General features: G+C 43.6%; 1 protein-coding gene across 1 annotated transcript in view; it reads right to left on the bottom strand.

Annotated features, from left to right (window-relative positions):
- Nucleotides 1-11,414, bottom strand: part of Plpp3 (phospholipid phosphatase 3) — a 76,820-nt gene extending 65,406 nt beyond the window's left edge. The window contains exon 1 of the mRNA XM_036178134.1: nt 10,753-11,414. Within this exon, the coding sequence (XP_036034027.1) occupies nt 10,753-10,891 (139 nt within the window). The 5' untranslated portion in view covers nt 10,892-11,414. The remainder of the gene's footprint in view (nt 1-10,752) is intronic.
- Nucleotides 11,415-27,109: the final 15,695 nt, after the last annotated feature.

The raw sequence follows: 27,109 nt of genomic DNA, 5'->3' as shown, positions 1-27,109 counted from the left end.
CTACAAAGGGGCTCTAGTTCAAGGCCCTCCCAGCACTTAGGAAGCCTTCCCGTGGGGCTCCAAGACCCAGTACTCTCCCTTTCCTAGTTCAGGGCTTCACACCTTCCAAGGCACCAGCATTTCCAGCAGTGAAGATCCCAGAAGCTCCTTCTTGTCCTCTCCCCAATTACTTCTAGAATAGTTTCAACCACTCTTTACTTCTGTTAGGCAAAGCGTGAAGAGTACCAGTTGCATCTCCTAACAGACAAAAATAATGAGTAGGCACACAGTGAACTGACAGGTGTCACTCAAATCACAAATTGAGAATGCTGATGCATGGACTAGTCTAGGTAGATGCTGGGGCTTTAAAAAAAAAACAAAAAACAAAAACAAAACGAAGCGCTTATTTTATATTACTCTATGTTTACAGATGTTTTACCTGCATGTCTGTGCACCACGAGTGTGAAGTGCCCACAGAGGCTAGAAGAGGGCCTTGGAACCCCCTCCCCACTGCCCCACTCCTGCCCCTCAGCACTGGAGTTACAGTGAGCCACTATGTGGGTGCTAGGAATTGAACCTAAATTCTCTGCAAGAGCTGCCAGTACTTTTAACCAATGCACTATCTCTCCACGTTAGTCTTTGCAAGTCAGTTGTCAGTAACATACAGTATACATCAGATATTCTTGAGGTATCCAAACAGCCATAGAATGTACTATGGTTGCCTTAACTGACCTTAATGGGTCCAGAAACCCCAGAGTGAAAATCACAAATCTAACTCCCTTTGGACTACTTGGTCTCCATGGATGACTGATAGAAAAGCAGGCTTGAGGTAGAAGGGGGAAGCTAGGGCTTCTGAAAACATAAGCAGGAGAGCTGAACAGTGAGAAACAGCCTCACCAGTCAGACTTCTCATCCCAGTTCTGAAACACGCGTACAGCATCATTTAAAGGAGTTATTTTCAACCTCTCTGAACCTCAGCTCTATAAAACGGAGATAAACATGATTGGCACTTCGTAGGCTCCTTGGAGAACTAAATCGGAATAGATGGACAGTGCGTAAACTGTTAAGAAGCTCCCAGCTAATACTCAATACATTATAAGCAACTGTCATCATTTAGTCAGGCTTCATTCAGTCCAAGTCCCCATAAGCATTAGCTGAGTGAACTTGAGCAAGTCACTTACCCTCTCTGAGTGGAGGAGCCAGTGACAAGCATCGGCTTCATTCTGTTTCTGGAAACATGGAGGGATCATGGAAAGCCGCTAATAGTAAAGAAGGTTATCTCTCCTTCGCCTTCTTTAAATATCTGTGCTTTCACATCCCACACATAAATCACTTGAACGCTTAGCGCATTTTACCATCACGTGACATGCCTTGTGATTATCTTCTTTAGTATCTCCTGACATCCAGCATATGAGTCTCAGTGATAGGAAGCCATCTGAATTCTGAGATGGTGATTAGAGATCGATCCAGTGGGGGAGGGGAGAGAGAATACTCTAAACAGATGGGTTGGTATAGTGTGGCCTTAAGATTGTGTTAACTAGGGTCTAAGAGAGTAAAATATTTGGACTTCACAGTTTTCAAGATACTCTGAAGTGGTTTCTTTTGTTGTTTGTTCTGTTTTGGTTTTTCACTTGGAAAGTTCAGTCTGTAAACTGCTGTTATTCAGCAGGCAGGTGGGTCTAAATGACCACCCACCCTCTTTCTCAGTCAGGATCCTGTTCTCTGCTCACTCACCTGAAACCCAGTGACAGGATTTAAAGAATTACAGAGTCTGTTTCTTTGTGGGAAAATGCCTTAAGAACAAAATGATCCGGCAGTGTGATTTCACCACTATCCTAATTCCTAAGACCTCTGGTAAAACTCTTGCATTTTTTTTTTTTTTTGAGCTGAGGACTAAACCCAGGGCCTTGCACTTGCTAGGCAAGTGCTCTACCACTGAGCTAAATCCCCAACCCTTGTATTTTTTTTTACATATGTTAATTTATCTAAAGTGGTGCAGATATGATGGAAATAATTTGGCAGTTCATCAAAAAGTTAAACATCTGATAATATGACCAAGCAATACCACTGGATATATATATATCGAAGAAAATGGAAAACATAAGGACACTTTTCCTATTCATAATAGCCCAAAATGAGAATAATGTAAATCCATTAAATAATAAGTATATACACTAAACATGGGGTACCCATACAATGGATTATTATCTGGCAATAAAAATAAATGAACTACTTACTGACACATGCTACAATACGGATGGGACTTTAAAACATTAAGTGAAAGAAGCCAGCTATAAAAGACCATGTAGCATACTGCTGATTTATGTGATATCCAGAATAAACAAATCTATGGGAGAAAAAAATGATTAGTGGTTAAGATCCGGGAGAGGTGCACAGGAATGGGGAATGATTAGTAAAGATCAATTTCTTTTTACAGAGATAAATTCTAGTTGGTTATGGTAATAACTGTCTAATTCTGTGGCTACAATAAAACCCAATGAATTGTGTGTCTTAAATGGCCACATCATGTGTTATTATAAATTATATCTCAACAAAACTGTTTCTTAAATATCATTACAACACAAGAAAAACCCTCACACAAAATCAGGAGGGTTTTTAGTTCGTTCCTTCTAAGAGGCATTTGAGAAAATCTGAAGTTCCAGGTGGAAGAAGTGGATGACTTGTGGTCTCAGTTTTGTTGTGGGGGGATACACATGAAGAAGCACCCACCAGTCATACCACAAGGCTTTTTTCTACGGGTGCCACATGTAGAGTGCTGAACAGGAGGCTGACCACCAGAAGCCCAGGAGGCACCTGGGCTACTTCTGCCACATCCCTCTCCCATGTGTCATCTCTCACTTGTCTCAAGTTCCCCCAACTCTCCAAGCCAGAGATCTTTCTCCCAAACCTGAGTTAGATTATAATAGGTAAGTCCTCTCCTCAAAACTGTTCACAAAATTATACTAATTTCAAAGACCTCTGGGAAACTTGTCCAACTCCCCCTTCCACTGTAAAGGAACTGGAGATCTGTGAACCACTGTAGTCCCTACAAAACAGCGTGGAAATTCCTCCTCCAAGTTGGGAGTCACTCTAGACCCTAGCAGTGCCCCAAGATCACCGATGGCAGCTATATGAAAATTTCCATGATAAAAAGAAAGCAAATGGCAAAGATAAAACTCCCATTGTTCTATTGGTCCTCTAAAATAATGCCCAAGGTCCCCAGCTGTCTGTCATGGTCAGCCCCTTTTCTCAGTCTGGCATTATCCCTGTCTTCCAGCTTCATCTCTGGCCCCCTCTCTCCCTGGCCCTCACAATGCGAATGGACCACATTACACCCCAGCTTCCACCAAAAACATTCCCTACTTCCCTGTGGTTCCCTCCTCCTTGCCTAGGACCCGGTTTCATACCATCATCAACTCCATCACTCCCCACTGCGTCATATAAAGGGCCCCCCTTTAAGGCTCCTGTGTCATTATTAACCAAAGGCTGTTTGCCCTTCCTTCACTAGCCTGGGAATTCCTTGCGAGTAACCTTGGCCACCTTGCTCAGCGTAGGTACTCCAGGAACACCCGTAGAAGACAAGACATGAAAGGCAGGTGCAAACACAGTCTTGATCAAATTTGCTGTCTAGAAATTATATGGATTTACTCTGCAACTAATTGGAGGTGGGGGGAGCAGATACAAAGACGACATCAATGAGAATGGCTTCCTTCATGAGTGTAATTGTGTAGCACGCACTTCAGGGATACACAGACAGGAACCAGTGCATACTGCTTATTATGACAAGGCACTTATGCTGATCTGCATTTCTCTGCAAAACTCTCCAGGCATATAATTTTGTTAATTTGTGACAAACCTCAAAAACACTCCATCAATGCCCTGATTACAATATGTACTTTGAAAGCACACACACACACACACACACACACACACACACACACACACACACACACAAATCAACTGTATCTTTCAAAGGCTTGCCCTTGGGCACTGTTCTTACCCTCATTGTTCAGTATGTTTTACTTTTGGGGATTTTAACACCGATCCTAACATATAAATTTACCTGGACCAAAGCAAAGACTAGTACTAAGAAGACATTCAAAGTAAGGCCTCCCTTGGCTTTTGAGTATCAGTGCATCCAGTCTTGTCTGATCTTCAGAAAATTATTTAGACCCAGACTCCGTTTCATCTATCAGAAGATGAGGATAATTTCTTCCCCAAGAGTTATTCAGAGGCATTTTAAAAAGCCCAGTCTTTGAAAACACTGAGTTCCTTTTCTTTTCTTCTGGGATACAGTATAAAAAGGTGGTGCCTGTTCAAGCTCCAATCAGTCTAGCAGTGAGCTGAGGTAAGATGCACCTTCTAAAGTCCCAGTCTGAAGAAAAGGAATACACCAAAAACTGCCTAGTCCTCCAGACTCACCCCATGAGCCTCCGACCTCACACAGCCGTGTGGACTAAAAGTGAAACCTGTTTGTCTCGTTCCTCTTTTCACTGACATTCGCAAGGGAAATAATAGAAGACTCTCAGAGCTGTGCCACATGAAAGGTATCCAATTTCAAATACAGGGATATCAGAAAGGCAAGACCTTGTTTCTCCTCCTGCTCTGTCTCAACCCCTTAGCAATTACTAGCCAGTCCAGGCCTCAGGTGAGCAGGGCATTGTGCTCCCATGCCCACATCATCCCATTTTTTACAGATGAGAAAGGAGGCCTCAGTGGGGTTAGATCACGTAGTATGACGGAGCTCGGAGCTCTCATTGCAAGAGAAAGAGAGCACCCAGCCTCTGACTGAAAAGCTTGGACTTTTCTTCTCAGGCCCTCCACCATTTGCTCACTCCCTTCAGAAAGGTCTGTTTTTCTGATTGAGATTAAAAACATAATAATAACCTTGGTATTGTTGACAACAAAATCCTAAAGATTCTGTAAATTTAGGAAATGAAGAACTGTTCCAATGGTTTATTATTATGGCCATAGAGAGGCCGATACATAGCCAGTCAGGTACAACTGCCAACTCTACTGTCAAGTATGGTCTTTAAGGCTCCTGTGCCCTGTACGGAACCCTGTAGAACAGGTGGCAAATATCTGGACTTTAATAAAATTGAAACAAATGAAATGGAACTAAAGGAGCACATCTTCCTTGGGCTGTCCTGGAAAGTGGGTGTTGAGGGAGGATGAACACCCCAAGACCCTGTATGGTGACCAGCAGGTAGTGCTCTGGGCTGCAGCTTCCCCAGCTTAGCATCACTAGAACTCAAGCGGTACCCCCTTCCTTAAACAAAGAGTACCCCAGGAAGTAAGCATTTCATTCATTTCCAAAGACTGATGTCCTTGGAATTTCCAGTCAGCTTCTCCTGCACTGTCGGCCGGACAAAAAAGAAGTGTAAGGCCTAAAATCGTCATTGGCCCAAATTGTCTCCGCCCTTCCTAAGACCGTCCTTTTTTTCCTCAGATGTTACAGACCATCTCTTTTCTAAAGGAAGAGAACATCAGCCACCAAAGGTGACCAAGGCGCCCGCCCTTTGGCCTTCCCAGACAGGTCAGAAACCCGCCACTGTTTCTTCAGCTAATGGAAACCATCCGCATCCACTCTGCCAGCTTCTCTTCCTCGGATGCTTTTCCCTTTAATAAGTTTCAGGAAACTTGACAAAAACAAGAAAAAAGAAGGGCTTTGCCACAGAACCCTGGAGGGATAAGGAAAGTGGAGGAGTCGACAATGCTCTCATTACTAATACAGATCATGGCAACAGGGCTCCTGGTGGTAAGAACACACTTTTTAACTTTGCACCCTTCTCTCCCCTCAGCTTCAGGACACAGGTCACTCAGGCCTTTGCTGATTTTACCAAGGAGGAAGTCGAAGCCTGGAGAGGTCAAATGACCTTTGTCCAAATCACACCTAGGGGCGTCAGCTTTATGTCCCCTTGCAGCCTCAATCTCAGCGACTCCCCCAAGACTTTGTCAAGTTGACTTGAACTGTTCAAGCCTCCACTTAGCAATCCAATGCATGCCTGTTTCACCTTTCACTCACACACAAAATTTCACATCTCAGAAAAGACAGATGCATGGCCAACAATAAACCCCAAACACAGCCTTGCAATGCAGAAAGTGCTGGAACATTCAGAGCAGGGACAAAAAAGCCTGCTACATAATTCAATTGCCCTTAAGACATCACGTGTTACACAATATAGTGATTCTAAAACAGGCCTGATAAAAATCAGCCAAGGATTTATAAAAACAAAAAACAAAAACAAAAACAACAACAACAACAACAAAAAAAAACCCAGAATCCCAAGGCCTGCCCAAAGCCCCTGGGGAAACTTAGAATTTGTATTGCGCACCAGATGGTTCTCTCATCAGGTGAGTTTATCAAACATGGACATAATGGGCACTGCCCACATTAAAGATTACTCTCAATACTGGATAGAACTGAACTGACGGTGAGGTGGGGCTTCTCCAAAACTATGACTACCTACACAAGGAAGAAGCCCTTGACTCCGGTGTCATCAGCATCGTGCTGTGACCACCTGGGCGCTGCCAGCCCAGACAACTGCACAGGAAGGGGCAGAGAATCTCAGTTGACAGGCACTCAAAAGGCTAAAAGCGTCGGCACTCTCTCACCCAGGCAGCTTCCTCCAAGGTGTCTCCTAAGAAGACTTTAGGAGACAAAGAAAGAAAATGAGTAGGGTAAGTGGGACGGCAATTTTGGCGAATAAGGACATGGAGGTTTCCCACCATCCTAGGAAAGCCAGTGGAGTTCACCTGCTAAGCCGAGGCCACCTTCATGTTTCTTACAATGCTTGCAGGATAGTTGGGTGGGTGGTTCAACAGCAGGTCCATGAAAATTTGTACCTATATTCTGGGGCTCAATGATACATTGTTATCAAAACCAAGACTGCTTCATCGAGTTATTTAAAACACAATAACTGGGTGACAAGAACGCGGAAGGCACATGCTGGGCTTGTTTACTTGCTTGCTTTTGATTACTATGAATTTCAGAGAGTAGGTCAAAGGACGCATCCGGCCAAGAGGTGGGGAGCTTTCCAGTTAACATCAACTTAGGTTAATTTCCTTCATTATTTCTTTGGTCAAATTGGAGTGTCTCCAGCATATTTACAAAATTATGAAGAACTTGGAGTTCAAGATGACCTAGTCTCTCTCCTTTGCTGCCATGATAAAGAAATCTATGTCCAGAAAGGTCACGTGAATTTGCCCAAATCACACAGTGACAAGTCAATACAAGATGGGAACTCACACCTCTGGGCTCCTTATTTTTTTGCAATAGTTCCTAGAAAAAATGCAGAAATGTTTTCTTCCTCTCTGTGAGATCCCAGAGTATTCGATGGTGTCCTGGGATTTTGGACATAATCCCACTCAACAAGCCACTTTGCAGGGAGGGGGAAAAATGCAAGCTCATGGAAAAATCAGTGTGTCCACAAACACGTAACTAGATTTGGGAGCAGCCAGCCACCTAAGAAACCTCAGTTTCTGTGTGTAAGGGTTCCATTCTGTTCTCTATGCCCCACTGCCCCTCATCATCAACTAGCACAATAGTAATGATGAATAATAGATGAATAGTTAACAATGACACTATGTATACCATGTATGGAAGCAGCTCTGAGGTTCTTATCACGACTATTGCAAATCAAAAGTGTCAACATGTGAGAACACCCGATTGAATGGTGTGGTTGTTAACCACCTCCATTCTCTATTGCCCATAGAAGAATTAGAAATCATGATGTATCCTCCTACTTTGGTCTAAACGTGGACAATGTGAAGAGTGAATAGGCAGACAGCTCTGTAAATGAGCTCAAAGATTTTTCGTGAGGTCTGAATTTCACTAATCTCCAATGGAAAAAGGACTCCACTTAATGCCAGCTGGCTGACTTCTTGGAGAATCGACCCTTCCTACGTTGAGAGGAACTTTTTCTGGTCTATACCATGGAGATAGCTTCACAGGCAGTACAGTGAAAAGTCTATTCATCGGTTTATACTTTTAAAAGAGACTAACAACTTAGACAATAGGAAATCTTCTCTGTGGTCCTCATGGAACTCTACACACCAGAACTGATGTGAAGGAGAAAGACGGTGAGAACGGTACTTAACTGAAACGGAGAAAAAAAAAAGGATTTCAGAAAATCTAGCATGCCGAGATTTGCCATTGTATTTAAAAGCAACCAATGGATAAAGGTAACTGTTGATGGGTGGGAAGCTCTCTGCAGGGTTCTCTGACACCACATTCTTTTCCCCTTCAAACAAGAGTGGACCTTTTGGTTTTCACCCAGAATTTAACATTCTGAAAAGGTAGGTGAAGCAAGTTAAAGTACTTGCATATTTCCACTTACATAACAGGCACCCAGCTCATCAGCTTTTAGTTTTTCCAGATACTAGGAGATGAAACTTGGTCTATATTCCTATGGGAGAACAAACAGAAAACTGTCTCTCTTCCTAATATATTAGTACCCTGTAATGCAGACCATATGATCAATAAACTGTAGAAAAATTAAATCATACTGACAGTCTTAGGCAAAAACTGAACCAAGTAGAAACATTTTTTTAGGACTGCAGTGTGTAGAATATTAAAATCACATGTTGCATTATTAAATCTTCTTTTGGAAGCCAAACAGAGTTATGTTGCATAACCACCTCAAGATACATGTTAATCTTACAGATAGTTTTTCCAATTAAAGGTGTTAGAGGCTGTTTAACCAGTGAAGCTGTAATATAGTTTGTGCTTATGCTGAAGTTTGACAACTGGTTTAGAATTTTCACTCTGGAGAGACACTTGCTGCAAATAAAGAGCTGAAATGCACGCACATACACTGCACCCCTTAATTCCACCCTGAATACACAGGAAAACATCTTGGGATGTCATTGTCCCTACATAAGCTATAGTTGACAGGCACTGCTCTCCGTACATTGCTCTACACTGCCTTTTTTTTTTTTTTTTTAATAAGAATGCAACATCTTTGAGAGCATTTCACCCCACAATCAAAAAGAGTGTCTAGAAGCTAGAGCAATGTGTGAAAAGGCTGTCAAAGGAAGTCCAGCTTTCCTAATGATAAAGCAGGAGGCAGGGGGCTTGCCCCACAGACTGCAGAGAAAGTGCTGATCCCGCCCACCATGGACACACTCAAACCCTGGGAGGCCTCAGACAAGTGTGCTGCACACTGCTTCAACCTTTTTAATGTTTTCTCCATATCCTCCCACCCACCCCCATCCCAGGACCTGGGAGGGTCCTTAAAAAAATTCAACAACTTGAATAGAAGCCCTTAAGTACTCATCTGTTTCACTCTGCATGATAATAAGCCTGCTGCCACCAGGAAGGCAGGCCCCCCAGTGACAACTCCTCTACATAGCATCTTAATGTTGAACCCCTGTGAATTGAACAGGGAATGGGATCCCCATGAACTACAGCTGCCCCCTTCCCTTTAGCAGACTGCAATCTTACCTCTAACCGTCTCTATCGGAAGAGGGCCATTCTTAATTTTAAATTCTAAGAAACCTATCGACTCACAAAATTCTCTGAGGGTAGTTGGACAAGAACAGGAGGCCACTGCCTAAAAGTCCTCAACAAGGTGGCAAACCCGGGGCCGCACGATCTGCATGAACTAACCCCCTTCCACGGGGGCTGAAGCCTCCGTGCAGGCGTTCTATTTTGGGGAAACTGGACGGGGAACACAGATGTTTCTTCAGTTAGCAGTGTTGGCAGAACAGCTCCTGGACGGCATCCGAGTACTTAATGCAAGAAGGGGCCTCACAAACCATCTACTTGAACCCACTCATTCAACTGAGGAGGAAACTGAGGCCAACCGGGCATTTAGGTGGCACACCCATCTGCAGGCAGAGGGGCGAGGCTCTGGTGACAAGTTTTGCACACTTGGGTTTACATCAAAATTCACTTAAAAGAAAAAAAAAAACAGTCCTATTTTTACTTCAACCACGGGACTACGGTGGATTCACGTCAATAGCTTCTCTCTCCCCTAGCCTGGTTCAATAACCGCCCCCCCCCCCCCCCATTCCTTTGACTCCCACCACCCTTCCAGCTGGAGCTTACATCTGTTCTGCAAAAACAGACGTGCGCTAGCGCCTCAACTTTGAGGGAGTGACGCTCAACTGTGGTCCCCAAGCATTATCGTGGCTTCCTGGGTGAACCCGACTCCTAGCCCCTGCCTGCACGAATCAGGGAGTGAGCTGGTTTAAAACGGATGCCCGCGAAGCTGCCTACCACCTGGCGCACAGTAGGCGCTCAACAAGTGACGCGCTCCTCGGTGCCCAGGACCTGGTTGGGAAGAGCCCAGTCCCACTCCCTGGGGACTTTCAGCCTAGCGAGCAGCGAGTGACAAGGCCAGCTTGCGCGACTGGCCCTGCAAGGCAGCGCGACGGAAGGGGTGGATGTTTACATGCAGCCGGGACCAGCAGCGCCACTGCAGTTGGAGCCCGGTTGGCCCAGAGACCTAAATGGGTCTCGCACAGACTCGGATGCAGGGAGGAGAGCCACAGGCTGCCTCCAGATCATGGAACTCGAGCTCACACCTTTCCGAGGGGCTCTGCCTCGCTCCCAACTGGAGATTACCCCTAAGAAGCTGGTTCCAGCTGCCGCGAATGCACAAGCACGCCCCAACTTGTATTCGCAGGCCTGGGATTGGGGAGTCCGGGAGGGCGGGGAGCTCGCGGCTAGCGCGGCGCCCGGAGGATGGCTGCGGAGCCTCGGGCTGACAGCGCGGCGGGGCCCGGGGTCCCGAGGGGGTTGGGGGTGACCCGTGGGGCTGCGCTCACCCATGAAGAGGCAGAAGAGGTCGAGGCAGATGAGCAACACTCGCTTGCTGCCGCCCTTCCTCGGGTTGTTGTTGAGCGCCGGGCTGCCGCCGTTCTTACTCTCGGGGACGATCGCCTTGTCGTACTTGTAGTTTTGCATGGCGCTGGCAGCGGAGAGCCTCCCGGGACGCTGCGGGACGCCGCTGTTCAGGAGCGGGTCTGCGGGCTCGGGACGCGGCGGCGAGAGTGCAGCCCGGCCGAGTAGTTCCAACTGCCGGCGCGGATAGGTTTCCCCTCTGGGCGCCTCTGCTTTCCTCTCAACCCCAAACTGTTCCCTAGTCCAAGAGGAAGAGAGCCAAATCCCGAGCAGAAACTTTTGCAGCGCTGTGCTGCCCGGGACGCGCACGGCTGGCGTGCGTCTGCGTGCTAAAGTTTGCGAGTGGGCAGCGTCTGCGTCCCGCCACCGTCCTCCGCAGCTACTTAATGAATGGAGCGACGCGGAGCCCTGCAACTCTGCCGCGTCCTGCAGCTCTCGGCAGCGTCTGCTCCAACTCCAACTCTGCCTCCTCCTCCTGCTCCTGCTCCTCCTCCTGCTGCTGCCGCTGCCGCCCGGGCTGCCGCTGTGATCGCTCGGTTTGTTTTCTGAGCTTATATTTCACGAGCTCCTTTAAAAAGCGAGGGGGGAGGAGAAAGACCTCCTTACTTGGCTCCGACGAGATTCTGAAAGCACAGCCCCTTCCTTAAGCTGCCTAAAACGTAGGATAATTAAGGCCACATTTCCCCCACCCCCTTTAAAAAAAAAAAAAAATCCTAAAAGGAAAAGTTGTTCTCAAACCAGAGAATCCGGGAGCCCCTAGCGTTCAGAAACTCCAAAGTGTCACAAAAGGAAAATACATATAAATAAAAAGAAACATCTTGCTGGCCTTGGAATGGGTGGGGGGGACGCAGAGGGAGGTCTGTAATACCAAAATGCAGTTTTATTTATTTACAAATTTCAGCCTTGAATGGGATTATCCTAAAAATACAATTTGCAAGGAAAGCTGAATTTGTTGTTTTTGTTTTAACACTCAGCCCTGGATAGTTGTGCTAGATAATATGGTGTAAAAGACTCCAAGGCCAGATACCCTGTTCTAGAATCCTGGCTATGTCTCTGTGCCTCAGTTTCCCCACAAGTAAACTGTCTTCCCACGAGTGTTTCTCCCCAAGCAGTCACGGTAGGGATATAATCAATTAAGCCGCAAAAGCTTCTAGAATAGCGCTTGTACATCAGAAGAGCTCCATAAGTTGAGCCAATACTTTATTCCTGAATGTGGGAATACCAAATCCAACCCCACCCACCCATTTGCTAGTCCAGCTGGCCTTCAATGTACCTGTGCCACCCTGGGGAACTCTAGAGTCAACGGTGATCCTGGCCTTGACTTTTCCCTTGGATGTTCTCATAATGTTGATTATTTTTATGTGAGTTTTTATTTTTCTTCAAGATAGAGAATGAACACTTGTAGGACCAGGGCCCTCCCTTACCTTACATCTTCCAAAGCACACATGTACATGTCTTCTATGGGTCTTTATCGCAGAGATGGAAATGACTCTAGCCTTCTTTTTTCTTTTCTTTCTTTCTTTCTTTTTTTAAAATTTTTATTTATTTATTTATTTATTTATTTATTTATTTATTTATTTTTGAGACAGGGTCTCTCTACATAGCCTTCATTATTCTGGAACTCACTATGTAGACCAGGCTGGCCTCGAACTCACTTCATCTTCTCCCGAGAGCTGGGTTTAAAGGCAACCAGGTACAGTTGGTTCTAGCTTTTTAAAAAGATGTTATTTGTTCTATTTGTATTAGTGTTCTCCCCGAATGTTTATCTGTGCCCCATGTTCATGCAGCACCCACAGAGGCCATCAGAGGTGTCAGATCCCCTAGAACTGGAGCTATAGGTAATTGTGAGTTACTGTGGGTGCTGAGAACCCAACCTAGGTCCTCTGCAAGAATATTAATCACTCTTAATCACTGACCCATCTCTCCAGCTCTGGGTTCTAGCTTTTGGATGCATAGTACAAATCATTGACTGACTGCCTTATTGGACCATTCTGTAACCCTATATCCCACTTTCAACCATCTTGAATATTCCTTTCAACTGCCCCCCCCAGCTGTGTTACACCTCTGCCTACACTGTAGATCTTCCTCCCCTAACTAGCAAACTGTTCCTCTTCTGTGCACCCTGACCTTTCCCCTCCTCTCTGTGCCCTGGCTTGATTCTTGCACAGAATTAATTTCACCATCAATATTCTGTTTAGGCCGCTCTTATAAATACTCATCTCAGTATAATGTGGTGTGGGTTAGCAAAAACTAGTCATTTGTATAAATTATTATCCTCACTGCACCTCTTTAGTGCTCCAGGTTTGAGGTATACTGAATTAAGCTCAGACTGGGACTGGTCAACAACAAGAGGTAAGGGAAGACAAAATCATCTCTTTAGTGCTCCAGGTTTGAGGTATACTGAAAGTAAGATGTGCCAAGGAAGCTTGGGAGCAGACATGTTATCTGCCAATCAGAGGCAGCATCCCCATGCAAAGGAGAGCAGGCAAAAGCCCCTGGCATCTAAGAAAAGTTCCCTCAACTCCCCTTTCAGGAGAAGCAACAGTTGGTTGGAACAGCAAGAGCAATGGGGAGCTGATGCAATAATTAATAGCCTTCTAAAAGGACTTCAGAGTACCACTGTCTTTTTCCTGCCCAACCCTCTTCACAGCCATAACCCTCCTTGAAATTCAAAGGCCCCAAACCTGGGAATTCCAATCTGAAAGGCAGCTTGTGCAAACCTTCTGCAGCCTTCTCTGACCTTTCCCCTCCTGCTTGGGCCCCCAAAATATCTGGGCCTCCGTTTCCCACTTTCTTTTTTTAAAGATTTATTTATTTATTATGTATACAGTGTTATGTATACAGTGTGCTGTTTGCAAGTATGCCTGCAGGCCAGAAGAGGGCGCCAGATCTCATTACACATGGTTGTGAGCCACCACGTGATTGCTGGGAATTGAACTCCGGACCTCCGGAAGAACAGCCAGTGCTCTTAACCTCTGCGCCATCTCTCCAGCCCCTTACTTCACTTTTCACAGGGGGCCAGAATTTGCTTCTCCCAGGCCGGAACCCGAGGCCCGTCTTGCAGAGCCCAAGAAGCAGTGCTGAAAGCCGCTGCTCCAGAAAGAGCTCAAAGAAGTTCAGTTACCCCTCCGTAGTCCCGACCTGCTCCTCCTCCTCTGCAAGATGAGTCGCATTAAGAACAAATGCCTTGCCGGAGGTGGTGGCACCAGGCAGATCTCTGTGAGTTCGAGGCCAGCCTGGTTTACCGAGCAAGTTCCAGGACAGGCACCAACTCTACACAGAGAAAGCCTGTCTTGAAAAACAATACAAAAAAAAAAAAAAAAAAAAAAGAACAAATGCTTTTAAAAGGCCAAACTTCTCTCATTGTCCAATAGCGTAAGCGCTCAGCCATCATTGCTGTTTTTACAAATCACTGAGATTGCTAACTTCAGCCCGCACTAGCTTCGGTTCAAGGGACCTATTTTATGTTAAGGTTCTCTGGCTTAAACTCAATTACTTATTAAGAAAGATAAAAATCTGTTATCCCAAAAGCAGATTAAAAAAGATAAGTGGGTGTTTAAATAAAAGCTGTCTATTTCCATTTGCGCGGCTTTGTAGGCCATTACTCTTCCTAACTAAAAGATCATGGTGTTAATTGATGCGTGCAATTCTATGCAAACAAGATTATATTTGGATAGCTCTCAAGGGAACAGAGAATTTGAAATGTTCGTTAAAATTGCCTTGAACAAGTCATAAAATATAGTGTCAATCTAATTCTTTAGGTAATCAGATCCAAATTTGCCTAACCAGATATGTAAACCTGAAGGCCTCTTGGCTTTACCTTGTTTCTTATTCTATTTCACCCCTCGCCCCTGCCCCGCTCCTCCCCTCCTCCTCCACAGCTTTAAACCTGACAGTTGAGCCATCCTTCCAACAAATAAAATGCAGTGAGGCCAACTTGATGATAGTCTACAATGGTGTCATTGAAAGGCATTAAGTGATTAAAATTCCTGGTAAACACAGCTTACGCACACTCACACATTCAAATGACAGCCAGGTCACTAGCGTGGCTCTGTAAATGCTGTCACGCCAGCAGGGATAAAGGCCTTCATGAGAGTAACTTACTGCGTGTGGTAACAACAGCTTGTCCTTCTTCAATAACCTCCCTCCCAAGAGGGTTAATAGCTCTCATTTCTAGAATCTCTCCTCACCTCATAACTTTCTTCCTGTCTCTCTCTCTTTGAACCCCTAATATTTACTTCATCACTTTTTCACCCTTGGTATCTAATTAGTCACTTTTATTTTTTGAAAAATTGGTATGAACTGGTTCTGGAAATGTTTGAGGGAAAAGTTGCAGAGTACCTCTACATAAACTTGCGTACTTGAAAGTCAGAGCCCCATGTTTTAATTTGTGAAATTAAGACGACATCGAGTTCACTAGAAAGTGCCCGTCTAGCCAGGCTCTTCTGTGATGGTATTGTGTTCCCCAAGATATTGTGCACCCTAAAAAACTTATCTGGGGTTAGAGACATAGCAGCCACAATATTAAACATAGAGGTTAGGCAGTGGTAGCACCCGCCTTTAATCCTAGCATTCCAGAGGTAGAAATCCATCTGTTCAAGGATACAGCCAAGCATGGTGACACATGCCTTTAATCCCAGAAATCGAGCCTTTAATCCCAGGGAGTGATGGCAGAAAGCAGAAAAGTATATAAGGTGTAAGGGCCAGAAACTAGAAGCTTTTGGCTGGTTAAGCTTTTAGGCTTTGGAGCAGCAGTTCAGCTGAGACCCTTTTGGATAAGGACTCAGAGGCTTCCAGTCTGAGGAAACAGGATCAGCTGAGAAGTTGGCCAGGTGAGGTTAGCTGTGGCTTGTTCTGCTTCTCTGATCATCCAGCATTCACCCCAATAACTGGCCTCAGGTTTGATTTTATTAATAAGACTCTTTAAGATTCCTGCTACACTCTTCAAAACTGATACACTCCCCTTCTGGTACATACTAATCAAAGCTGCCTGGCTTGCTACTGTGAACACTGAATTTGATATCTTGAGTGACTCCACACTTACCCTCCTTAGCCAAAGCAGGACGGAAGCAGGGATGTAGGTCAGAAGATCTGGTCTCTGCTGTTTGCCCTGAGGCAAACAGAGGAACCAGCCCATTCTTCACTTCCTTCAAAACTTTTAAATGAGGCTGGCATTTTTCTTCATGGATGATTCAAGAAGTTTTAAAAATGAAAGAACACCTGAAATCATCTGGTACACAATAGACAGGCGAATGTTAAGAAGCCTTGAGTCTGGTCCCCAGCACTGCAGAAGTTGAAATAAACAATGCATTAAATGAATACTACAACACACACAACTTTGGTATTCATTAGGCCTGCTTTGTCCTAGGCAAGCCTATCCAACTGGACGGAACCAGTTTTCTTACAGATAAAGTGAAAGTGATTGCCACATTAGTTCATGCAATGCAAGGTCTGCCATGTTGGAAAATTTACTGAACAACCAACCCACCCACCCTCCACCCCCAACACAGGGGACATATCATTATGCTTGCTTCAGAAACGCAGAAACTGAATCCTGGAAAGATGAGAGCTTGGCTTAGGTCGGAGGTGAGGAGATTCCTGAAACCCTGCTAGAAGTCAGATTTGTTCATTTCTAAGTCAAGACTATCTTCATTCCTCAAGGCCTTGTTCTGGAAGATGCTCAGAGGTTTCTGTTTCCTCCCAATGGTTCCCCAGAAGGCCTTGCACGCACGCTCTCGGACAGAACTGGCCTTCCTTTGTTTTTGTTAGGAGACTGGGTTTTAATTGGTTTGTTGTTTCTTACAGGATGGTAAGATCACAATGTCGTTTGACATCATGTCTCTGAGACAAGAGATCTGTGTTCCTCATTTGTCAAGTAGGTTGTTGTTACAGAAAGAGAGCTTTAGGAATGAATACCAAACAGGGCTGCTCAGAGGCAACCTTGGAATCACATCAACATTTTTACCTCTTTTCTTTAGCTCACTGGTAGAGCTGCAAAGAGTGAACGTTACATTACTTCATGCAGTTAATACCGATGGGGCAAAAACAAAAGCCCAGGGAAATGAAGACGTGCAGCACGGGCCTGCTCAAGACAAGGCAAAAACCAGCCGTCCTCTCGCTCAAAAGGAGACTCATGCTGCCACCTTGTGGCACTACAGAAAAATGCTCCGACTACCGGAGGGAAAACCGAAATTGGCGGCTGAGGAATGGTTGGCGCTATCACGTGATGCATAAAGCAGTAGGCAGAGTGGGTATATTTTGAAGATCGGGATACTGGTCATTTATTTGGTAACTATTTAGCAGATGTCTGCTATTTATGCGCGTAACACTTCTAGAGCAAACAGACTAAGCAAGCAAACGAACAAGCTAACTCCTACAGGAGCCTTTAAGCATCCGATTATTATATCCATGAACTCATCTTAAATTCTAAACAACCATAGGAGTAAGTCTTTTCCATGTTAAGGATGGGGTTCCTAAGCACAGGAAGATGAAGAAACTGGTTAAAGGTGACTGGTTGAGTCCCAGACTTGAACCCAGGAAGAGAGGAGACATTCTCTCTTTAGTCATTAATCAACACTGAATAAACTTTGCCCTCAGTCTAACTTATAAGGAGAAAGATACGTGTTTCTGAAGTGGCTGCTTATTTGTGTTGTCTGAGAGGACGTGATGGATGATGATGATGATGATGTGTGTATGTGTGTGTGTTCAATGGAATTCACAAATATAAGTGCCCTATATACACATCTACTTCATTTCTGTGTGCATAATTACTCACTGTGTGCACACATGTGTTTGTTTGACATTTAACCACTTTTATCAGTTGCTTTTTTCTGAGCACCCATGCTATGCTAGGATTCCCATTAGGACCAGGGGATGACCAGATTAGAGCTTGGGATTGCTTCCTTTACACGAATTGGTTGTTTTCTTCAGAAAGACTGCAATCTCAGACAGGAATCAAAGTATGTGCTTCCCATGTGATATGACAAGCTTTCAAGCAGGAGTCACGACTAGAAGAGATTTATGATTCACCACAGGGGCCCCAGAGAAAGGCCTCCAGTGCATATAAGTCATGGTTGTAAACACAGCTGAAGAGGTTTGTGACAGCTGAAGTGTACAGAAAGAAAAGTGCCAGGTCTCTACCTCACACACATCCGTGCTCATCTATCCTGCTTTTAAGGTTTTGGTTGTAGAATAACACAGGTATGCTATGCTATATAAGTAGTAGTTCAGGTTCTTTTAGAACCTTTAGATTCACTTGTTAATCTTCCCCTATCAACTTTTACACACATGTGTGTTTGGCTGTGAACTGTATCCAAGTCAAATACCTCAATGGCTTCCCTGACTGCCTCCTACTTGATCCCTCACCAAAGATGGCCACTCTTCAGAGTTGAATTGTTCATTGTTGAACTTCTTACAACCAGTCTTTGGTATGCATGGGGCCTTGGGTTAAGTCCCCAGCATCCTTCTGTTTCCTTATTCAATATGACGTCTGAAATGGCTATCCAAGCTCTTTTGTGTAGCTATACGTCATTCATTATCACTTATTGTATGCCACCCCGATTCCTGATAGGTCGTAACTTCCTTGTTCTAAATTGTGCTGTTTCTATTTGTGATCTGTCATGGATAAAGCTGCTAATGAGCCCTCTCTTGCACAGGTCTTGCAGTGGGATAGTCTCATTTTGTCAGGCATACCGCACAGGGTGGCTTTGTTTCCATGTAGTAAATACCATTCATGAATGTTTCAGAATAGCTATACCAGTTTACACTTTAACTGGTCATGATGTCTTTGGCACTTGATACTGTCATGCCATTGGGGTTTAGCCATTCTGATGATTATACATGGGTATTTCATTGTGGGTTTTTTTTTTCTTTCTTCTTTTGAGGGGGTAAGGAAACAGTTTATTTGGCGGACACTTCCATATAACTGTTTGTCATCAAAGGAAGTCAGAAGAGGAACTCAAATAGGAAATAGCAGGAACCTGAAGGAGGGAGTTGATGCAGGGCCATGCAGGTTGCTGCTTACTGTATTGCTACCCATGGCTTACCCATCTTGCTTTCCTATAGAACCCAGGACCATTGGCCCTGGGATGGCCCCACTCAAAATGGACTGTGTCTTCGTCCACCAATCACTAATTATGGAAATGCCTTATAATCTAGCTTACAACCCGATCATATACAGGCATTTTTTTTTCAATAGAGATTTCCTCTTCTCAGACGATTTCAGCATGTATCAAATTGATATTAAACAACCTAGCCTATTAGCCCAGACTGGCCATGTACTATGTCATTTAGAATTTCTTGGAACACATAAAATTGTGTGTGCCATCCAGTGCTGGGAATACAGGAATGTGGGTCACTGGGAAGGAGAACAAGACAAGAGAATAAATGTCCTCATAGAGTCCAGGCTTTTATTGAGGAGTTTCAAATGCATAGGGACTTGTGTAAAAATCAAAGTCTATTGTCCACTTGTAAGCTGGTATAGTCAATAATTCATTGTGGGGTTTTTGTTTTTTTGTTTTTTTGTTTTTTGTTGTTGTTGTTTTTTTGCTGTTTTGGTTTTTTGAGACAGGGTTTCTCTATGCAGCTTTGCACCTTTCCTGGAACTCACTTTGGAGACCAGGCTGGCCTCAAACTCACAGAGATCTGCCTGCCTCTGCCTCCTGAGTGCTGGAATTAAAGGCGTGTGCCACCACTGCCCAGCCATTGTGGTTTTAATAGGCATTTCTTTAATGTGTTATGTGCTCACTGGACATTTGTACATATTATTTAGTGAGGTACATATTCAAGTTGTTTGTTCATCCCTTAAATGTCTTTTTAGATTATCTGTTTTCTCTATGGAGAATATATTTTCCCTATCTGTAACTTACCTTTGTACTTCTTGATTCTACATTTTAGAAGTCAGCAAAATTTTTCTAAACAGGGCCAAATAGTAGCTACTTTAGACTTCGCAGGGTGTGTGGTCTCCATGGCAACTAACCAACTCTGCCACTGGGCTACTAGAGCAGCTACAGAACCTACCATTGAGGAAGTTTGATGAGTGAGCTTGGCTATGTTTCAATCAAATTTATTCATGGACACTAACATTTGAATTTCATCCATATCTCACATATTACAAAATTCTATCTTCTGAGTTCTTCATCTATATAAAAATAGAAAAACTATTCTTACTTCACAAGCTGCTCGATGGAATGTGGCAGGCTCGATTTGGCTGATAGTCCATAACTTGGCAAGCTCCAGTGTATTTTATATACATAAGTTCTTCATTTTATTGAATCCCAATTTATCCATCTCTTTTATCATTAATGTTTTTGTTCCTATATAAGAAATCTTTGCCTACTGCAAGCATTATGACTATATGCCCTCATTTTATTTTATCCTTTTGTTGATGTCCACTCCCTCTGGGATTGAGTTTTGAGTGAGGAGTGGATGGGAGGTCAGTACTTCTGTTTCTGTATGCTCCAGTGACTGCACACCTTTTGTGACTATGACACGTGTGCACACTGGCCCTTCCCCATGTGCCTATGTTGAATCAAACCTCTTCTAGTCATCACCTCGACAACTACTCACTTAATCTTGTTGTGCCATGTAGCTATACATGATATGTAGGAGGAAAGGGCTAAGTGGAAGAAATGTCCCAATTTTCCAGAGTAATTAACATTGATTACATTTATCAATTTGATGTATGGTCAACAGAAAAATAATTATTCTGGAAAATTAACCTAGTTTGTCATTGCAATTCCACAATAAATGTGAAACTAATCACGGCCTTGGATCACATTAATAATTATAGTCAGATTTTCTTTGGACCGCCAGTTCCCAAATAATGATACAGAGACTTCTTATTAAGTATGAAAACTTGGCCTTAGCTTAGGCTTGTTCTCAACTAGCTCTTAAAACTTAAATCAACTCATTTATATCAATCTGTGTCCTGCCACATGGCTCATTACCTCTCCTCCATACTGAACGTTCAACTCTCCCTCCCCTCCTCACGTCTCCCCGGCAACTTCCGCACCTCTGAGATTCTTCCCAGAGTCCAGAGTTCCTGTCTCTTCCCAGAAGTCCCTCCTGTCCTCTCCTGCTTAGCTATCAGCCATTCAGCTCTTTATTAAACCAATCAGAAGGTGCCTTGGTAGAGACACATCTTCACAGTGTACAAAAAGATTCTCCCACAACAAATAATTGCTATGTCCCATGAACATCTCTACTTTAAGTAACACATCTGCTTCATTTAGTTCTATATAGACTCTGAATTCACACACACACACACACACACACACACACACACACACACACACACTCACACATGGATATAGATACACACAGACACACTTCTAAAAGGCAGTCTTTTAGCCTGGAAGGAAAATATATGAATGTTAAAAAGTTCCTAATGAAAGCAAAGAAGAACCTTGTATTTTGAGTCATTTGTTTATCTTAAGTGTTTGAATGTTTTGCCTGTGTGTATGTATGTATGTATGTATGTATGTGTATCACGTGTGTGCCTGGTGTCCTTGGAGGTCAGAAGAGAGTATCAAATGCCCTGAAATTAGTTATGGATAGGTGTAAGCTGCTATGTAGGTACTGGGAACTAAAACTATACCCTCTGCAAGAGCAGTGGATCCTCTTAACTGTGGAGCCTTCTCTTCAGTCCAAATTTTTATTGACTATGACAAACTGAAAAGTAATCTCTAAGAAAGATAAGTTCAGTGTTCTTCACAGCCCAAACCTGTGAAGTTACCTTATTTAGAAAAGACAGGAGGTGTGACTGTTTCTGATACAATTGGATTAAGGAGCTTGGGGTCAATTTATCCTGCATGACCAGGAGAGCCCTAAAGCCAATGACTGTTTTTTTGTTTTGTTTTGTTTTTGTTTTTGTTTTTGTTTTTGTTTTTCACAAGAGACAGAAGAGGACCTAGGAATGTAGCTCAGCAGTGGAAAACTTGCCTAGGACATAAAAGACCCTGGGTTTAATCCCTGAGTATAGGGGGGTGGGGGGTGGGGAGGGGCTCATGTGAAGACATGAGCACACAGAAAAACTCACAGTAAGATAAAGCCAGAGATGGGAGTAGTGTGGTCAGCAGTGTAGACCCACTAGCAGACGTTGTAAGAGATAAGCTATGGCATCTTCCTAAAGGCCCTGGAAGGAATCTAGGATATTTTGCCCCCAGAGTGGCAAGGCCACACATTTCTCTTGAGTGACTAAAGGTAATTATCTTCCCCAGTCCACTTTTTATTTGCTAAATCTTGGATGGCAGGAATGGGATGCAGGATTACAGGGACACATTGAGGGGTGTGATGGCTGTTCCTGGTTATCAACTTCACTATATCTGGGATGAACTATAATCCAGAAGTGGAGGGCACACTTGTGATCTAGACCTTGAGGCAAGAAGACAACATACCTCTGACTCGGATCTTGAGGCCAGATGACACATACCTTTAATTCAGACCTTGAGGCTGGAAGGCACACCTTTAATCTGAGCCACACCTTCTGCTGGAAGGACAATGGATGAAGAAAAGGGGTGTATTTGTTCTTCACCTGCTTGCCCTCACCTTGTCTGCACATCCATTTCTTCACTGTCCTTGGAGCGGACTTCTTCAGGATTCCAGCATATACAGATGACTAGCTGAGACACTCAGTCTCATGGGACTGAGCAGCTACTGGAATAAAGAACATGTCTCAGTATCATGTGACTACCCAGTCTGAACCATGTATCAAGATGATTATCTATGTATCTGCTTGCTTTCAAACACATCTCAAATTCAGCAACTTCAGAACTGTACCAAGGCCAACTGCATCAGTGTTCAGAGTCTCTACCTATCCATACCCTTCAGAGCCTCCATCCACCCAAGTCACCAACTTTCATTGATTTCTGTCCAACGGACCCCAAAGCCCACCTCTAGCTTCATTCAACTCAACCATCCTTCCCTTCTCCTCCTTCACTGTAATAAGCTCTTAAGTGTCTCTCCTGCATCTGGACTAACCCACTGCTCACTATCCATACACCAGCCATGAAGAATGATCTTGAAATGGAAAGTTCATTATTTTACTTTCTTAATTTCCTTCCAGTCTTCCTCTATGAAACCTGATAAAATTTCCTCTTCATATTAAGCTCCTTCCCATAAGGCTGGAGAGATGGCTCAGTGATTAAGAGCACAGGCTGCTCTTCCAGGGGACCTGTGTTCAATTTCCAGTACCCATATGGCAGCTCACAAATGTCTGTAACTCCAGTTCCAGGGGACCTGACACTTCACACAGACATATATGCAGGCAAAACACCAATGCACATAAAGTAAAAATACATTAAAAAATACGTTTCTTCCCAACTTGAGGCTATTTATATTCTTTTATTACATTCCTTCTTTTTCTATTTTTTCTGTTACCCAACTCTCCCTTAAAAAAAAGACTTATAGAAATTCACATACCACAAATATACCTGTTTATGACATATAATTGATTGGCCTTAGTGTACTCACGAAGAAGTGTACCATACCACAGTCAATTTTAGACTATTTCTATCACCGCTAACCAATACTTGGACTAACTAGTTGTCACTCCCTGTCTTTCTTCCCCTCCAGTCTTTGGTAGTCACTAATGTATTTCCTGTCTGGATTTACCTATGCTGGACTTCCTCTAACTGGAGTTACATCTTACGTGGCCTATTGTCGTTGTCTTTTCATTTAGGATAATGCTTTCACAGTCCATCCATGTTGTCGCCTATGACGGTACATTCCTTTTTCTCATTGCTGCATATTATACACCCAAATGAGTGTGATATGCTTTTGTTCGTGTATTCATATGGAGATGTTTAGACTGTTTCTACTTCTTGAGTATTTTGAACAATGCTGTTAGCCCTTCCTCTACATGAATTTCAGGTCTACTTTAGATGGTCCAGAAGAGTTGTTCTGACTTGCATTAAAAGAATCGCTCTTTGTGTCATTTTTTGAGAGTTGACTGGGTATAAGCAAAAGTAAAAACAAGGACTCTGAAGAGAAAGATCGCTATGGATTGAGTTAAGGAGGGAGGGAAGGTTAAGTTGGGGAGGTGGGCAGTTCTGGGTATATTTTGAACGTACAACCAACAGGACACATCAAAGGTAGTTCCTAGCGTTTTATCCCAAGTAACCAGAATGATGAAGGAGTTGCCATCACAAGATGGAGAAGGATTCCTTTGAAGTAAGCTGATCTGGGGAGGGGAGTGCTGGAACTGTCTGGACATGCTAAATCTAGAATAATCTTTTCGACAGCTGAGTGACAAGATGCCAAGTAGATAACTAAATCTATGTTACAGATGCCACTTAATTTTTCTTGAGAACATCAAGCAACTGGTTTTACTAGTGTTTTTTTTCTTTAATCCACTCAGTGAGTGATTAGTGAGTGTCTGCTACGTATAAGGTGCCTTTGTAGGCTTCATCTTTACCCTGGACTGAGTTCCACGTGTTCCCAGTCATCGGTTGAAGCTATGTAGACTATGGAGGCCTATTTGCTGTGTCAGTTGTGAGATAATGTGAGGTTGGGCACTCTTCACACATTGCCCACCTCGGCCTCAGCTTCTTCAGCTTTAAAATGGAGAGTTGTGCAAGATGACAGCCGAAATCCTCCCACAGTCTTGAAAAATCCTTCAGATTGCTTATTGCAATGAAAACTGGATTTCCTGGATGATATCATCTTGGCCCTTTGCTAGGTTCCAACAGATTCCTGTCTTCTCTTCATTTACTAAGCAATGAAAACATAAAGTGTTCTATGTATCCCTGATTCTCTTAAAATAACAAACAATTCTTTATCCTCTTATTAAACAAGTAATATTCAAGGCAAACAAAAAATTCTATTCTGTGGTCACTGTTTTCCTTCCCTAGTCCTTCATTACATGGTATCCACACCTCTGATGAGGTATTTCTAATGTCTGTCTGCTGGATGTGGTTATGTGTGAACTCTGAGGTTGTATTTTCCTGAGGACAATGACTGTATTACACACATCTTTATATGTTCTTAGAGTTCAGGTCAGTGCATTGTGAATAACAGTCATCTCCCCACAACCTAAACTAAACCCAAATGCTTTAAAACAGATAAAGTGAAAAATGACACATCTCAACAAATAACTCATAATGTCTAAAAATGACATGTAAATATTTATGTTAATGAATTCAAACATGTGGATATTCTACACTTTTTAAAATATGAGGTATTTATTGTGTATTTTTATGGTACTGAAGATTGGACCTAGGGCCTTGTGTATACTAGTCCAGCATCCTACTACTAAGGCATAGTCCTTGCCCTCCTTTAGTTTTTAATTTTGAGATAAGGTTTTCCTAAGTTACCAGTGCTGATCTTGAACTTGTCATTCAGCCCCCTAAGCCACCCTAGTAGCTGGGATTACAGTTATTACCTACAGTCTTTATTTATTTGTTTGTTTGTTTGTTTGTTTTTCTTTTGAGACAGGATTTCTCTGTAGCTTTGGAGCCTGTCCTGGACTAGCTCTGTAGACCAGGCTGGCCTCGAACTCACAGAGATCCGCCTGCCTCTGCCTCCTGAGTGCTGGGATTACAGGCATGCGCTACCACTGCCCGGCTTGCATACAGTCTTTAAAACTGTGTTTCATTGATATAGTCACTCAATTGTGTAATTGAGCATGTGTTCTGTGTTAAGTCTTATGAACAAAAACTCGTTCTGTGAAAGACTCATTGGTATTCATTAGTGCTGAGGTAGAACAGAAAGTCAACTTTATATATGACAATGTAGACTGTAGCAGAAGGGGGTTTAAAATCAGAGGGCCATTTTCACCTGGAGGGGAGAGACGAGAAGGCACATGAGTCAAGGGGTTCATCTGACAGGATTTGTTGCAAGTAGAACATTGAGTCACTATCAAATGTGTTCCGTTTCTGCCATGTGAAGATGCTGAAAACAAGTCAGACATGGGTGGTGCACACCTTAATCCCAGCACTCGGGAGGCAGAGGCAGGTGGATCTCTGAGTTCGAGGCCAGCCTGGTCTACGGAGTGAGTTCCAGGACAGTCAGGGCTACACAGAAAAACCCTGTCTCAAAAAAAAAAAAAAATGCAGCAGCAGCAACAGAAGGAGGAGGAGGGCAGAAGGAAGGAAGAGGAGGAGGAGAAGGAGAAGAGGAAAAAGAGGAAGAAGAGGAAGGATGAGGAAGGAGGAGGAGGAGGAGGAAGAGCAGGAGAAGGAGTGCTGGATGCAAGAAGACCCTCCTCTGTCCTCAGGAATGACTGATGATACTGGGGACAGAAGAGGCCAGCAAGAGCACAGAGGCAAGAAGCACACGGACCAAGAGCAGAAGGGAGAGCAACTCCATCCGGGAACTGACGGGGAAACTGCACTCCGTCAGCCTGATGACTTCACAGGGAAAGATTCATGGCATTAAAGGCAGCAGTAAAAGAGAAAGCCACACAAGGCAACCCAGGTGTCCTTCAGACTCCTAGAAGAGTGCAAAGCTGATTTATTCTTTATAAAAAAAAGGGAACGGTTCTTTATTACAATATGTAAATTCACTTTCTTCATTTATTGGTGGAGTGCGTGTCACTGCAATATGTTTCTATTTTATGATTGAACACAAAGAAAATATTTTGTCTAATTCCCCAGCCTGAAGACGGGCATGTAAGTGAAAATACATATTCTACAGTTCATACATGAAAGTTCATTTCTGTCCTGGACCATTCTGTAGCACCCGCGCTACTACCCAGTTCACCATGTCCGAGTGAGGGGCTGAGGATTAAAACAGAGACAAGACAGTGGGTCATTCATCTCAGTAGAATGCCCTTTATTGAAGGAGGGAAAAGGCCTTAAATACAGGCTTACAGCACAATGGAAGAACCTGGGAGGGCAGAAGTTCTCTACAGATGTTTTACATTCTAGCATTACACCCATATGCAGGATATGCAAACAAGGAACCTCCAGTAAGCTGTTTAGGAGGAATGAAATAAAACTGGCAGGGAATTAGCATAGGGACAACATCTGATCAAGGTCAGCAAGCAAGGCAACAGCTCCCCCAGGGCCCAACACCATTCTTTCTAGATTATTCTTCAGGAATAAACAGTAATTATTCAGGTTCTAGTATTTGGTCCACTTTCTCTAGCTAATGACAGGAATCAGAGGAAAAAATTCCAAGGCCCATGTTGAAGGATATGCCTTAGATTTTAATGGGCACGTTTCTGAGTTCTCTTTGGAAGAGAGTGCAGGTGCTCAGGTTAACTTCGTCACTGATTGCATTTGTCTTGATGTTGCTTCAGTTCAGAGATGAAGTCAGATGTTCCCACTAGCTCACAGCTGT

Source organism: Onychomys torridus, chromosome 2 (genome assembly GCF_903995425.1).
Source record: "Onychomys torridus chromosome 2, mOncTor1.1, whole genome shotgun sequence".
Lineage (NCBI taxonomy): Eukaryota > Metazoa > Chordata > Mammalia > Rodentia > Cricetidae > Onychomys > Onychomys torridus.
This window is presented reverse-complemented; position numbering and strand designations above follow the sequence as displayed.